Source organism: Fonsecaea multimorphosa (genome assembly GCF_000836435.1).
Source record: "Fonsecaea multimorphosa CBS 102226 unplaced genomic scaffold supercont1.4, whole genome shotgun sequence".
Classification (NCBI taxonomy): domain Eukaryota; kingdom Fungi; phylum Ascomycota; class Eurotiomycetes; order Chaetothyriales; family Herpotrichiellaceae; genus Fonsecaea; species Fonsecaea multimorphosa.
In genome coordinates, this window is record NW_015971638.1 from 1,212,075 (window position 1) to 1,226,815 (window position 14,741).

General features: G+C 51.7%; 1 protein-coding gene across 1 annotated transcript; it reads left to right on the plus strand.

Annotated features, from left to right (window-relative positions):
- Positions 1 to 108: 108 nt before the first annotated feature.
- Z520_03093 (uncharacterized protein) lies at positions 109 to 14,739 on the plus strand (the record flags this gene model as incomplete). The annotated part of the gene is made up of 1 exon (XM_016773606.1): positions 109 to 14,739. One exon carries the CDS (start codon positions 109 to 111, stop codon positions 14,737 to 14,739), a length of 14,631 nt encoding a protein of 4,876 aa, XP_016635663.1.
- Positions 14,740 to 14,741: the final 2 nt, after the last annotated feature.

Here is a 14,741-nt window from a genome sequence, read left to right on the forward strand (position 1 = left end):
GGCTTGAGAATTCCCTTCCATCGACAACCATCCTCTGTTGCATTTGCCCTCCTTGGATCTTTGTGATAGGAAGCAGGGGGAGATACTATTGCAGCATCCGGCTTCACCATGGAAGACATAGCAGTATACTGCTCATGGGCCGATGTGCAACTGGGCGCAAACCACTCTTTTCTCACAGAACTTCCGACGGAAATCCGATCACTCATTATCAGGTCAACAGCGTCTCAGTATCTACAGTCCCTTGCCGATGTCGTTCGAGATGCTCGATACACAGACGCCCTCTTCCCGCTTTACAAACCTCTCTTGCCCGAGCTGCTCGCCAGGTGGTCGAGTCCCACTCGCACCACTGATCTGAAGGACACTATCACCACCATTTCATGTCTGGCTCGGATTCTGCCCCTTGCTACGTATCTGCGGCCTCATGCCACGGAACTTCTTCGATTGGGCCGCTTAAGGCATCTTCTGACGGATCTAGCAAGCGCTTCCTCTGAGCTCCAAGATGATGTCCAACATTCACTTCTGCTCGCTGTTTTCCGCCTCCTCTCCCTTGACCGACGCATGCTCGCCAGTATCGTTACTCCTGTCTTTTTGTCGTCCTTTTTGCGTCATCGCGCATTGCCGGTCAGATACTTGGCTGTCCAGTGTCTATGTATAATCATGCACTTTGCCGATGCGTTCTCCGAGACAATGGTCAAGACATATGTGGGTAACGATGCCATATGGGGCGAGTGGGAGGGTCGGAGGATTGATTATCGACTGCTGAAGCTTTGGGAAGAGAGGCGCTGGAAGAATCTGGTCCGCGCACTGGCAAGCGTTGAGAAGTCCTGGCAATCGTCCCCGCTGTCGCCAACGAAACCTCGCAACCTGCTTACTGAAAGTTTCTCACCGCGTGTCGTCGATATTGGTGGCGTTCTTCACTTGCCCTTGGACGACCACACTCCAAGTTCCTCTGCTTCCACTTTCGTTCTGACAGCCACGGCGAAGCACAATTTACGGCGGCTCGGCGAGTGTCTGTTAGATTCGAGACCAATCCTCATCTCGGGCCAGGCTAGTTCCGGAAAGACCTCCTTGGTTCACGAGGCGGCCAGGCTTCTAAATCAGTCTTCATCGATGATTACATTACACCTCAACGAACAATCTGACGCTAAGAGTCTATTGGGAATCCACACATCTTCCGCCGATGGCAAATCTTTCACCTGGCAGCCCGGTGTTTTGACAAAGGCTATGCAACAGGGACGATGGGTTCTGATTGAAGATATTGATCGGGTACCTGGCGAGGTAATGGGAGTGCTGCGTCCGATCCTTGAGAATGGCGACCTCTTCCTGCCTAGTCGTAATGAAAAAATATGCCCGAAGGATGGTTTTCGCATGTTGGCAACTGTTGAATCAACCGGGCAGACTTCTCTCATTACAAATTCTCGCCAGTCGTGGTTACTCAATCCTCGACCCTGGAGCACTGTCGAAGCGGCCAACTATCCGCCTGAAGAGATTGAAGCGTTACTTTATTCTCGATATCCTAAGGCTAGTGTTTTCATTCCAACAATTCTGCAGGTTCACAGAAATCTTCTTCGACTCCAACAGGAACACCATGCACTAAAAAGACTACAGACACGCATGCCCTCCCTCAGAGACCTACTCAATTTGCTGAGGAGGATAGTTCGCAGATTGGGACGTCACGGCGCCCTTTCAAAATCGGACGCTTTCCCTGAACAGACAAAATTCCACATATTCAAGGATGCTGTCGATTGCTATGCAGGACACTTCGACAAGGAGGAACTCCATGGACTGATAGCCGAGAGTATTGCTTCCGACATGAACATATCGCCCCAGCAGATGCGGTATTGTCTCAATGAAACTTTCGCAACGATCTCTGAAGACAAAGATATGGTGCAGGTTGGGCGAAGCGCTCTTCCAAAAATTACCATTCGCCGTCGACAGGCTAGGAGAGCTCCCTTTGCATTCACCATTTCGGCTGCCAGAACGCTTGACCGTATCGCCGCGTGCGCAGATTGCTCAGAACCGTGCCTTTTGGTTGGTGAAACCGGCGTTGGAAAGACAACTCTGGTGCAACACGTTGCCAACCTCGTAGGCCAGACACTGACTGTTATCAACCTTTCACAACAGAGCGAAGCTGGCGACCTTGTTGGGGGCCTAAAGCCTGTTACCATTCGATCTCTGATTCTGCCAATAGTCGAAAAGTTTAACACCTTGTTCGACGACACCTTCTCTGTGAAAAGGAATGAGAAGTTCCAGATAGCCCTTACTAAGGCATTTGCCAAACAGAACTGGTCGAGACTAATTATTCTGTGGAATGAAGCTATCCAAATGGCGGCGGCCTCTCTTAATTCCACAGGAAATCCTCAGACAAACGGATCTGTCCATGCAAACAAGAAGCGCAAGCTAGACACACCAAGATACGAAGCCCTGCGCACGAGGTGGGCTGATTTCTCTGAAAGTTCGATGCATATTCGTGCTCTTGTGGATCACGGTGGCAAGACGCACACCTTCACTTTCGTTGAAGGCAGGCTGGTGCAAGCAGTCCGAGAGGGCGGATGGGTACTCTTTGATGAAATCAATCTAGCTCCTTCAGACACTCTCGATCATATCGTCAGCCTACTACACAATGGAGATGAACAGAAGCCGTCATTACTTCTTACTGAAGCGGGCAACATTGAGACCATCGTTGCTCATCCGAACTTTCGAGTCTTCGCTGCTATGAACCCGGCCACGGATGCAGGGAAGAAAGACCTCCCGCCTGCCTTGCGATCACGATTTACCGAGCTATATGTTCCCTCTGGTGATAGTGATCTGGAGGATTTGACCAAAATCATTCGAACATATCTTGGATCCCTCCTTGATAATGACAAACGAGCTGCCCTGGATCTTGCGAACTCCTATCTCGAGCTGAAGAAACTCAATCAAGCACACCAGCTTACGGATGGGGCAGGTGAAACGCCGCACTTCAGCATTCGCTCCCTTGTTCGATGTCTGTTATATGTCTCACAACACAGTGCCAGCCATGGCCTGAGACGTGCCATGTACGAGGGGTTTGCAATGAGCTTCTTTACGGTATTGAGCAGAGCAGCAGAAAATTCAGCTTTACCCTTGCTTGAAAAGCACCTGCTCTCAAGTATTAAGAATCGGAAGGCATTCTTCAGCCAGCAACCCAAAGTGCCGCATAACGGAGAGGACTACATTGCTTTTAGACATCACATTGTCAAGAAAGGTCCAGTGATTCCTGACCTCCAACCGCACTATATCAGAACACCCTCTGTTGAACGCAATCTGCTCAACTTGGCTCGCGCTGCCTCCATGCAGCGTTTTCCAATTCTGCTACAAGGTCCGACGTCAGCTGGAAAGACCAGCATGGTGGAATATCTTGCAAAATTGTCAGGCAACAAGTTTGTCAGGATCAACAATCATGAGCACACAGACCTCCAGGAATATCTGGGCAGCTATATGTCAGATACCGATGGCAAACTCGTGTTCCGCGAAGGAGTCTTGGTGGATGCGCTACGTCTTGGGCATTGGATCGTGCTCGACGAATTAAATCTGGCTCCGAGTGATGTGCTCGAAGCCCTAAATCGCTTGCTCGACGATAATAGAGAGCTCCTCATTCCGGAGTCTCAGGAAATCGTGCGACCACATCCCGACTTCATGCTCTTCGCCACGCAGAATCCGGCTGGCCTATATGGGGGCCGGAAGCGGTTGTCTCGAGCTTTCAGAAATCGCTTTCTCGAAATCCACTTTGATGATATTCCTGAAGATGAGCTGGAAATAATACTACGAGAACGGACCCAGATCGCTCCTTCGTTCTGCACCAAAATTGTCGCCGTTTACCAGAAGCTGTCTCTTCTCAGGCAGTCTTCCCGATTGTTCGAACAGCGTAACAGCTTTGCCACACTACGAGATTTGTTTCGATGGGCCTCAAGACCTGTGGATGACTGGCAGCAGTTGGCGCGTCACGGCTTCATGCTCTTGGCTGAGCGAGTAAGAGAACCCGGAGAGCGTGCTGTGGTCAAGAGAATTATTGAGGAGACTCTGAAGGTAGTCATTGATGAAAGTGTTCTGTATGGCATGTCGAAGATCCCGAACACTATCCAGCACCAAGGTTCGATTGTCTGGACTCCTGCAATGAGACGAGTTTTTGTTCTTGTGGCTGAAGCACTAAAGAATAACGAACCGGTTCTCTTGGTCGGCGAAACGGGGTGTGGAAAGACTCAAATCTGCCAGGTGATTGCCGAAGCAACAGGCACTCCAATCGATATCTACAACGCGCATACAAATACCGAGACTGGTGACCTTATTGGATCTCAGCGACCAATTCGTAACCGATCCGAGCTTGTCAACAAAGTACAAGCAAGCTGGCAAGCCTTGATTCACTCCAGGGCTAGCAGTATCTTGACTGAAGATCTGGATGTTGACGGGATTGTGGAGGCTTTCAAAACTTTGGATCGATCGGGTTATGATCCAACACTGGTGGAGCATCTCCGATCTAGCATTGGGGCATATGAGGCTCTGTTTAGTTGGAACGATGGCAGCCTCGTCCGAGCCATGAAAAGGGGCGAGTATTTCTTGTTCGATGAGATTTCTCTGGCCGAAGATTCTGTCCTTGAGCGTCTGAACAGCGTCCTGGAGCCGGCTCGGACAATTCTACTTGCGGAAAAGGGCTCTGTCGACAATCTCGTCGTCGCGCACCCAAGATTTCAATTCCTAGCCACGATGAATCCAGGAGGGGACTACGGGAAGAGGGAGCTGTCGGCAGCACTACGAAATCGGCTGACTGAGATTTGGGTGCCCCCCTTGTCAGAAGAAGCAGATCTCTTGCCCATTGTCCAGCATAAGCTAAGAACAAGGAAGAGTGATCTGGCCAAGAAGATGCTCCGGTTTGCTGCCTGGTTCCGCACGGAGTTCCACAATGCGGCATCGAAGAGCATTGCATTGAGAGATCTGTTGGCCTGGGCAGAGTTTGTCAATCGTGCTGCGTCACTGGGTGAGGAGTCTGCTTTCGTGCACGGGGCGTTCATGGTTTACATCGACGCCATCGGTGCAAACCCAGCCGGAATGACTTCCATGGGCGTAAGAGACTTGAATTGGTCAAGGCAAAAGTGTCTTCATCAGTTACAAGACCTGGTGAGTCTCGATATTTTAGAGAGCTACCAAAGAACTCCCGAGCTCTCGTCTTCCGATGAGCGCCTCCTTGTTGGTCCCTTCTCTCTCCCTCGAATCGAGAGTTTGGTGCCGCAGACGACTGATCTGGTTTTCAACGCTCCAACTACCGCAAAAAATACAATGAGGATCGTTCGCGCTCTGCAAATGACAAGGCCCATCCTGTTAGAGGGCAGCCCTGGTGTAGGCAAGACGGCAATAGTGACTGCGCTTGCCCAAGCTTGTGGGAGAAAGTTCACTCGAATCAATCTGTCTGACCAAACCGACCTTATGGATTTGTTTGGGGCGGATGCTCCCTCCGAAAACGAGGGAGTAGGGAAGTTTTCATGGCAAGACGGACCTTTGCTGAAAGCCATGCAATCCGGCGGATGGGTCCTGCTCGACGAAATGAACCTGGCATCTCAATCTGTTTTAGAAGGGCTGAATGCTTGCTTGGATCACCGTCGGGAAGTGTATATTGCAGAGCTGGATAAGTCTTTCCCCTGTCACCCAGATTTCACCCTTTTTGCTGCCCAAAATCCTCATCATCAAGGCGGAGGACGGAAAGGGCTGCCGGCTTCCTTCGTCAATCGATTCACAGTCGTCTACGCGGACTCTTTCCAGCGCGTTGACTTGGTTCGCATTTGCGAGTCCAGGTTCCCAGAGGTTGATGGCGACCAAATCGAGAACGTGATTAATGCGGCTACGCGCCTGGAACATGTTGTCGCTGAAAGCACAGCTTTTGCGCATGGTGGACCTTGGGAATTGAATCTCCGCGATGTCAACCGATGGCTGCAATTGTGCAAAGAGCAGCCAACTCTTCCCTCACCTTACCATCTCCGTACTATCGTGACGGAGCGTTTTCGCACCCCCATTCAGAGAGACCAGATCCTCAAGGCAGCCGAATCGAGCTCCACTTCCACAGCGCCCGAAAGCTTTTACAACAACTTAAATGAAACCCTTCTTCAGGTTGGCAACGCGTTTTTAATCAGGGATTCCGTTTTGCAAAACACCGAGGCGCCGCACACAACTCCCTCTGTGCGACAACTTCCCGCCTCAAATTCTATCATTACAGCTGTCAAACAGAACTGGCCTGTGATACTGGCTGGTCCTTCAGGTTCCGGAAAGACAACTCTCATTCGATATCTTGCGGCAGCAGCAGGAGTGGAGCTCGTCGAGTTTTCAATGAATTCCGACGTGGATACAATAGACCTCTTGGGGGGTTTCGACCAATACGATGTCCGTCGCGACGTCAGCAAGGTCCGGATCAAAGCACGAGAAGTTCTTCGAGAACAAATAGCAGCGTCTTTGGGAACTATAGCCAGTGAAACACGCCAGATTCAACTGCTGAGGCTATGGCAATCGTTCGAAGACGATGGGGTAGAAATATCTGATCTTCGGGTAGCGATCTCAGGTCTACTTTCTGTTTTCCCGGAATTCCGAAGGAAATTCGAAATGATTGCAACGATACTTGATCCAAGTGACCAGCAAAGCTTCCGGTTCGTCTGGAATGATGGCATTCTCGTCGATGCTGTGGAGAAGGGTTCGTGGTTGTTGCTCGAAAACGCCAATTTGTGCAATCCATCTGTCTTGGACAGGCTGAATTCATTGCTCGAACCAGGTGGATCACTTGTCATCAGCGAGCAACATAGCGGGAGCACCGGGACGAGAATAATCGAGCCGCATCCGAATTTCAGGATATTCCTGACGATGGACCCGCGCTACGGAGAGCTCTCCAGGGCCATGAGGAATCGATCACTCGAGATCTTTATTTCTGACATTCACGGAAGCGCTGATACGGCTCCTATCCAGTATCCGATTGCTTCTGGCCTCCATCGCTTGCGAGTTTTGACTGAGACTGTTGGCCAAATTCAACAGGCTCACAGTATTGAAGCTGCCGTCGACAACCTCAATCTTGCGGACATGACATTGATCTCACAGGCAGATGTCACCTTACTTGGTACTGAAACTAATGATTTGCTGCAAAAGGAGATCAACCACAGAAATCTATTCGAGGTGGAAAATGTGTACCAAACCTTTCGTTCCTTGGAACATTTTGCAGACCACCGCGTTCCACAAATGATTGTCCTCAACGAGCCACTGATCTTGCTTGGAGCAGGTTACAAGAATGCGTTCCTAAACTCTTCGTTTTCAGGACTATTTACCAGGTATTGGTACATAACACGACGATTGGCAGAAATCAGTTCAATCATGAAGAACGCGTCAACTCGAGCCAAATCACTTGCCATCAAGGACCAAACAATCCTGGAGCGATCAATTTCTGCTTCAAAGAGAGAGGCTCTTGGTACAGCACCAAACATTGCAGCTTTTGGCAAGCTTATGATTTCCTCAATGACCGAAGTCGTCCAAACAGAGCTCAGAGCAACGAGGAATTTGAATTTACCGGAGGGAATAGAACGAATCCTCAGTTTTACTCAGGAGCTACTCCTCCTCTGCGCCACGAAAACGACCGACATGGCTTCTTCTCAGGCATATCTGCAAGTTGGAGCCGACTTGATCCATCTTGTTCAGCGAAATTTTCCTGAGATTGCCTCTCAGTTCTCGACGTGTCTGGAGGCATTGGGGGCTTACAAATCTGGACTAAAGACAGGATTCGGGCTGCAACTCATGTGGCCAACTTTCCGCCCCAAGACAGCACACACATTGTCACAACTCAACTGTCAGCTTGCATTGGAGGATCTCATCGGTACATTTGATCTTGCTTGTCGCTGCTTACCGCAGCCCCGAACCTCACTCTCAAGCCTGAGGCTTAGATTACAAAATGCATATGCGTCGGTTGTCGAGTCAGAGCAGCCTGAGATCCTGATAATGGATCTTCAGGCCGCCGTGTCTAGACTACAGGAGCAATCGACGGAGGGCTTTTCCTTTGAAGGAAAGTTTGAAAACGTGATTCGATTCATATACCGGGCTCTCAGGTCGCAGAAGCGTACAACGAACGAATCAGACCTGGGGAATCTGGCGATGTTTATGGCCGCGTCTGAAAGACGACCACTTGCTTTTGGATATGAAAACTCTGTGCCCGGCTCACTGGCCCGCCTTGCATCCCTGGATGCTGATATTTTGGTGGACGATGGCTCCATTGGGCTGGAACTGAGTGGTCAGCTTGCTTCGTTCCAACAGCAGCCTCTCGGCACCCTGAACCACGCGAAAGAAGAACTACGAGAACTTACGAAAGTGTTGGCATCACACACTTCCTCATTGGGAAACCTCATCTCTCCGCTGACCGAGGATCTTCTCTCTATCCTAGAAGGCTTTATGTCTTCCTTCTGTACTTTTTTGACGCCGGAGGCAAGAGCATGCTTTCCTGAAGGAGGTTCACCAGATCTATCTCGGCTATCTACCATGCCAAGCAATGATGTCTTTCTGAAAGGGCGCAGCGGCGAACCCTTTAGCGAAGTGTACATCAGACTGATCCACCCTGTTCTACTGCAATTGCAAGCTGGGGGTAGATTTGGTCCTCAGCAGCTCAAGCCATGCCTTGCTGACCTGTCCCTTGCTGGCCTGGTTCTCATGGTGCCAGATAGGCCTATGGACCCCGCAACATACCCAATGATTGTGTACCATCTTCATGAAAGCCGGCGAGGGGAGCTGGCTTCCAGAATCGAGGGGCAGAAGCAATTTCACAGACACCTGATGGGAACGGAAACAGCTCTCGTTATCCGTATTCTGCAACAAGAGCTCCTCGAATTGGGTACTATGCCTCAACCTCCGGCAGTGGTAAGACCAGGCAAAGAGGAACTCTACAAGCTCCAAGAGATCTTCACAAGAATTGTTAATGCCATGCCTAAGTACCATGCCTCTCAAACGCTTCAAGGAGAAACTCCCAGCAGTGTCGAGTGGATCGAGCAATGGTCCAGCGAACAGGGATTGTCAAATCTCAGGACCATCACTGAGCGACTGGAAAGCTCCCACCGAGCGTTCGACGACTTTGTGAAGCCGATTCTATGGTTTTTGAAATGCCTATATCTTGCCTTGGAGCTTGAAATTGGCGAGAAGAGGCGAAGCAGTCCACCTGCCACTCTTCGCGAGCTTATCCTAGGCACTCCTCTACTGGCCGATGACCCTGCCGGGGTTCAATACTGGAAACCTCTTCATTCCTCATCCCCGATGGTCAAATTTCACTGGCTGGACTACATTGGACTGAGAACTGCTCTGACAGGAAAGCGGAATTCGCCGCTCATCGAGGACTTCCTTGGAGTTATTGACCGTTTTTACGGCGAATGGAAAACTCGCTTGACCCAAGACCAGGCCGATGCCGCAACGAGATCTCGCTACTACACTTACCGTGGGGACACGCTTCAAGACGAAGAAGGAGAAAGTCGCGAAATGAGAGAGCTGTTTCCATGGTTCGAAGATGAAGACGTGGGAACCGACGTGCAACAACAAGAATTCGATGCTCGTGCCAATGCAGCACGACTCAGTATGCTGCATCAAAAGATCTACACTAAAAGAGATCCGCAGGAGGCCATGAAGGCTTTCATTCTGTCCACGTTGGAGTTATTACCCAAGGCTGCCGGTGTTGGCAGAGGCACCGACAGTTCATTTATTTACCTTTTACCCGGCATCTTCCTGCAGATGGAAGCTAAAATGAACGACTTCAGCACCGATAAAACTGCCTTCCCCTTCAACATATACACCGACTGGGACACTAAGCAGTGCCAGAAGCTGTTGGACTTGGTGCACGATATTCAGTCGAGGTTCTTCATCATTCAAGAGAAGTGGCCCGAACATGCTGTACCCGTAGAGGTCCTGTCATTCTGCAGAGAAGTCCTCCATTTGAGCTTCGGGGATCCCATCGCCAAGCTTCTGACCAAGACAGAGAAGCTGTTTGACATTGTGTCACAATGGCAGAACATTGCCAGTAGGGAGTGGTCAGTCGGCCCCCTTGTTGAGCAGCTGTCGTCATTGATCATTAGCTGGAGGCGTCTGGAGCTCTTGTCTTGGTCAAGGCTGCTGGATGAAGAGAAGCGGAGGCACGAAGAGGACGCACAAGCCTGGTATTTCATTGCATATGAGGCTATCGTCCACAACTCCAGGAACCTAGACACCAGTGACGGAGGCAGTCTTTCATATCAACGGCATTTGGTTGAAATATTGCAGGAATTTCTCAAGTCAGCCACATTAGGTCAATACTCGGCCCGATTGCGACTGCTCGATACGCTCAAAAAGACCATGCAGGGCCTGGCGGATACCCATCAGAACCTCAAGACAATTGCTGTCTGCGTCCAGGACGTCATTGATCATTATCGCCGGTATGAGGGTGGTGTTGAGGCTGCGTTGCATAGCGGTCGTGTTGGACTCGAGAAGGCTTTGAGCGAGCAGATCAAACTCGCAAGCTGGAAGGATACGAATGTCGCGGCACTCCGTGAAAGCGCACGCCGATCGCACCACAACTTGTTCAAAATCGTTCGCAAGTATCGTGAGCTCCTCAACCAGACTGTTGTATGCACTGCGCCTGAAGAGTCAGAGCAGGGTCACCCGGCAAGCAATGTGGAAGCCCTTTCCGCACCTCGCTACAACGATGAACGAATAGCAGCCGCACTACGACGATGCCACCTGCTGATCGAAGATTGGAGCACACGGCCTGAGCGTCTTACTCAACCCCTAGGAGCAATTAGAAGCATGCAACATGTGTACAGGGTAAAAGACCCCGACTTTCATGCTCATGTGGAGATGGCCTCCTTCCGAGAAGACCTGCTTGAAGCATCAAAGCAATTGAGGACCCAGACTCCATCAGCACTGACTGAAGATAATGCTTCATTTGTCCGCCACCTGCAAGAGAGAAAAAGAAGACTGCTCGCCCATACACTGAAGGCAGTAACATACATGGGAGTCAGAAGAAACCTCCCAACCTCTGAGCTTGAGAGGCAATCATCTTGTGCCGCTGTTCTAGCATTGGTGGCGGACTCACCCGTGAGCCACCGCACACCCGCCGAGTCTGCTGCCAACAGCGTCTTCCACGAACTGCTTGATGTCATGCCCCAAGTCCGCGCAGCTCGGTCCGATCATTCTGACGACCTCACCGAAGGCGAAATCAACCGCTCTGTTGGGCTGTTGGAAGGCTTGCTGTTCCTGACAATCCGTCAACGTCAAGCAAGCCCGCAGCAAGCATTCGATATGAAGGGATTGAGCTCTCAATTGTCAGTGCTCAGGTCCGTCGTGTCTTCTTCATCGGGCCAGATTATGCAATCCACTGTCGCCGCTCATACCATCGATGTTATGCAAGAGCGCCTCGCATGGCTAGCAGAGATCTTGAAAATTGCCTGTCGCATCTTAAAGTTCCAAGCCGACCATGGAGGATTCGACATCAAAGGGTGCTTGGACTCACTGCACTCTTACGCAAGGCACATCACAGACTTGAGACTCAATCTCCTTGACCTGCCTGATGCACCTTTGGGAATGACATGGGAGACCTCACTGGCTCTGACGCAGAGAATTTCCGAACTCCTTTCTCAACTCAGGTCTTCACTGGTGGATTGGCAGTCCAAGGAGCCTCGAATTGAGTATCTCATGCGGCAAATCATTCCCTGGACCGAAACGATCCCACCCCTAATGGGCAGAACGCAAAGTCCCGAGTCGAGCTTCACTCTCCGAGAACTGGACCAGAATCTCAAAAAGGTGGTAGATCAAGTTTTTGTGATAATGCAACGACTACCTTCGCTCCAGCTAGAGATGCCCACTTCAGACGAAGACCAAGGCTGGCTTTCGAAATCGGACAAGCACATCGTCGAGGCACTGCGTTCGCTAAGGATGAGCACTATTACCAGCCAACTGGAAATGTCGGTGACACAAAAGCTTCAATACCTGACTCCCGAGGACTTGGAAGCCGCCAAGGACTTGTTACTTGTGGCGATGCCAGTTCTCGATCAGTATTACTACATATGCGAGCATCTCCATAAGCGGCACGTCGCCCTGTACTTTGAGACGTCCCGACTCGCCTTGCAATTAGCCAAATCTTTCACTATCATTGCAAAACAGGGTTTCTGTCGTCCCTCAGAGCCTGCAGAGGGCGAGGAGCAGACAGGCAAATTAGAGTCAGGAACCGGGCTGGGTGAAGGAGAGGGCGCGGAGGATATCAGTAAGGATGTTCAAGATGATGAAGACTTATCTGAGCTTGCGCGCGAAGGACAGAAGGAAGAGAGAGACGGGGAGATGGAGAATACCGAAGATGCGGTTGATATGGACCATGAGGATCTTGAAGGCGAAATGGGTGACGCTGACGAAAGACTCTCAGACCAAGGCGACGATAAAGACCAGTCTGGAGACGAAGAGCAGAACGCTATCGACGAAGAGACAGGCACTGTTGACGACCTTGACCCTAATGCTGTGGATGAGAAACTTTGGGATGACATCAAGAATGAGTCGGAGAAAGACAGGGAGATGAAGAATGACCAGGCAAAGGGAAAGAAATCTGACGAGCAGACCGCAGCGGACGGGAACCGGGACGAAGGCGATGATCTGGGAGATATGGAAGAGCCAGCAGAGGAAATGAATGAAGACGGCGAAGAGCGAGACGAAGGAGGAGAGCGGCCTGAAGGCGAACAGATGGACGAGCATGTGGAGGAAGAGAAGGCTCTAGATCTTCCGGATGAACTGCAGTTGGCTGGCGAGGATGAGATCAAGGACGACGATATCTCAGACGATGGCATGGATGAGTTGTCGGATATGGACAATCCGAGGGAGGAAGTCGAAGGGGATGGTTTTGAGGAGACCAGGGAGGCCGGAGAGCAGGAGAAGCCGTTTGATGAAAGTGCCAGTGAGGATGAGATTGACACAGAAGAGGAGCAGGCTGAGAATGGGACTGCCCAAGACAACGAGGTCATGGAGGACCAACCCATCGAAGCAGGCGACGACAAGGAAGAAGATCATGCTACCCGAGAAGACGAAACAGTTCAAGATTTGGAAGAAACTGCCGGTGGAGAATCTGGAGCCGCGAACGAGGTCCAGGAGAATGTCGACGCCGAACAGGGTGTCGAGGGCATGAACCAGACTGACAACGAACCGAACCCCCAACAATCTCAACCTGGCAAGGCTTCCGAAGAACAAGACCAGGGAAAGACTGGCACTGGGACCTTTGAACGCGGCACTGGACGAGCAGAAAGCCTCGAAGACCAACAGAATCAATCTCTGAAGCAGTTGTCAGATGTCCTTGATCGATGGCATCAACGTCGCGAGATCCTGCCAGCATCTGGAGAGCAAGATGCAGCGAACGAGCAGGGAGATGTTGACATGGCCGACGTCGACTTCGAGCATGTCCAAGATGAATATGACGGAGGAGATGCTCAGGCACTTGGCGCTGCATCAGCCGACCAGGCTCAAAATCTTGACCCGAGCAAAGCCATAGAAGATGAAGATGCGCCAATGGACGAGGACACGGCATATCCTGACGTCCTGGAGCCGGAGGTGCAGGAAGATATCACGGAGAGATTCAGCCGCCTCAAAGCGCAGGCAGCGCCAACGGGGGCCAGAGATGCAGGGGCTTTTGTCCCCGATCATCAGTCCCAACAGAGGGAATCCGACGGTCAGCAAGATTCTGGCGACACAACGTCCGATGACTTGGCGCCTGATATCGAACAGCTCGAGCTCAGCGGCGGCGACCAAGCACAACCGGCAGCTGCCCATCCGACGAGCAGCGCCAACGCCGCTCAGCTTTGGCAGCAATGCTCAGCCAGCACCCATCAATTTTCTCTTGTGCTGACGGAACAACTCCGGCTGATTCTGTCGCCCACGACCGCCACAAAGCTCCGCGGCGACTACCGCACAGGCAAACGGCTCAATATCCGACGCATCATCCCATACATCGCGTCGAATTACAAACGGGACAAGATCTGGATGCGGCGCTCGGTGCCCAGCAAGCGCAACTACCAGATCATGATCGCGGTGGACGACAGCAAATCTATGAGCGAGTCGGGCGCGGACGTGCTCGCTTTCGAGACGCTGGCCCTCCTCACAAAGTCCCTGGCCATGCTCGAGGTGGGAGAGATCTGTGTCGTGGGGTTCGGAGATTCTCCCACCATCACGGTCGCCCATCCCTTTGACCAGCCCTTCTCACCCGCCGAGTCCGGCCCACATGTTTTTCGGAGCTTCAGCTTCGAGCAGCGCGGCACCGACGTCAAGAGCTTGCTCAAGCAGAGCATCGCTCTGTTCCGTGACGCCAAGAGGAACAGCCGGCCCCAGCAAAGCCGCGGGGAAGAGCAGTGGCAGCTCCAACTGATCGTCAGTGACGGGCACTGCTCAGACCACGAGGGGATTGCGCGATTGGTCAGGCAGGCACACGACGAGGAGCGCATCGTGATTGTCTTTGTCATTGTCGACGCCGGGGACGAGAGTATCCTCGATCTCAAGGAGGCTGTCTTCGAGCCCGACCCCAATCCTGCCGCGAGCCAAAGTCATCACGCAGGGGCTGGAACGGGAACAGGAACAGGGGAAATGCGCGTCCGCACAAAGAGATACCTCGACGGCTTCCCCTTTCCTTACTACCTCGTCGTCCGCGACGTCAGGGATCTGCCCGGCGTCCTGGCCACCGCGTTGAAGGGCTGGTTTGGGAGCGTCGTTGACGTCCAGGGTTGATT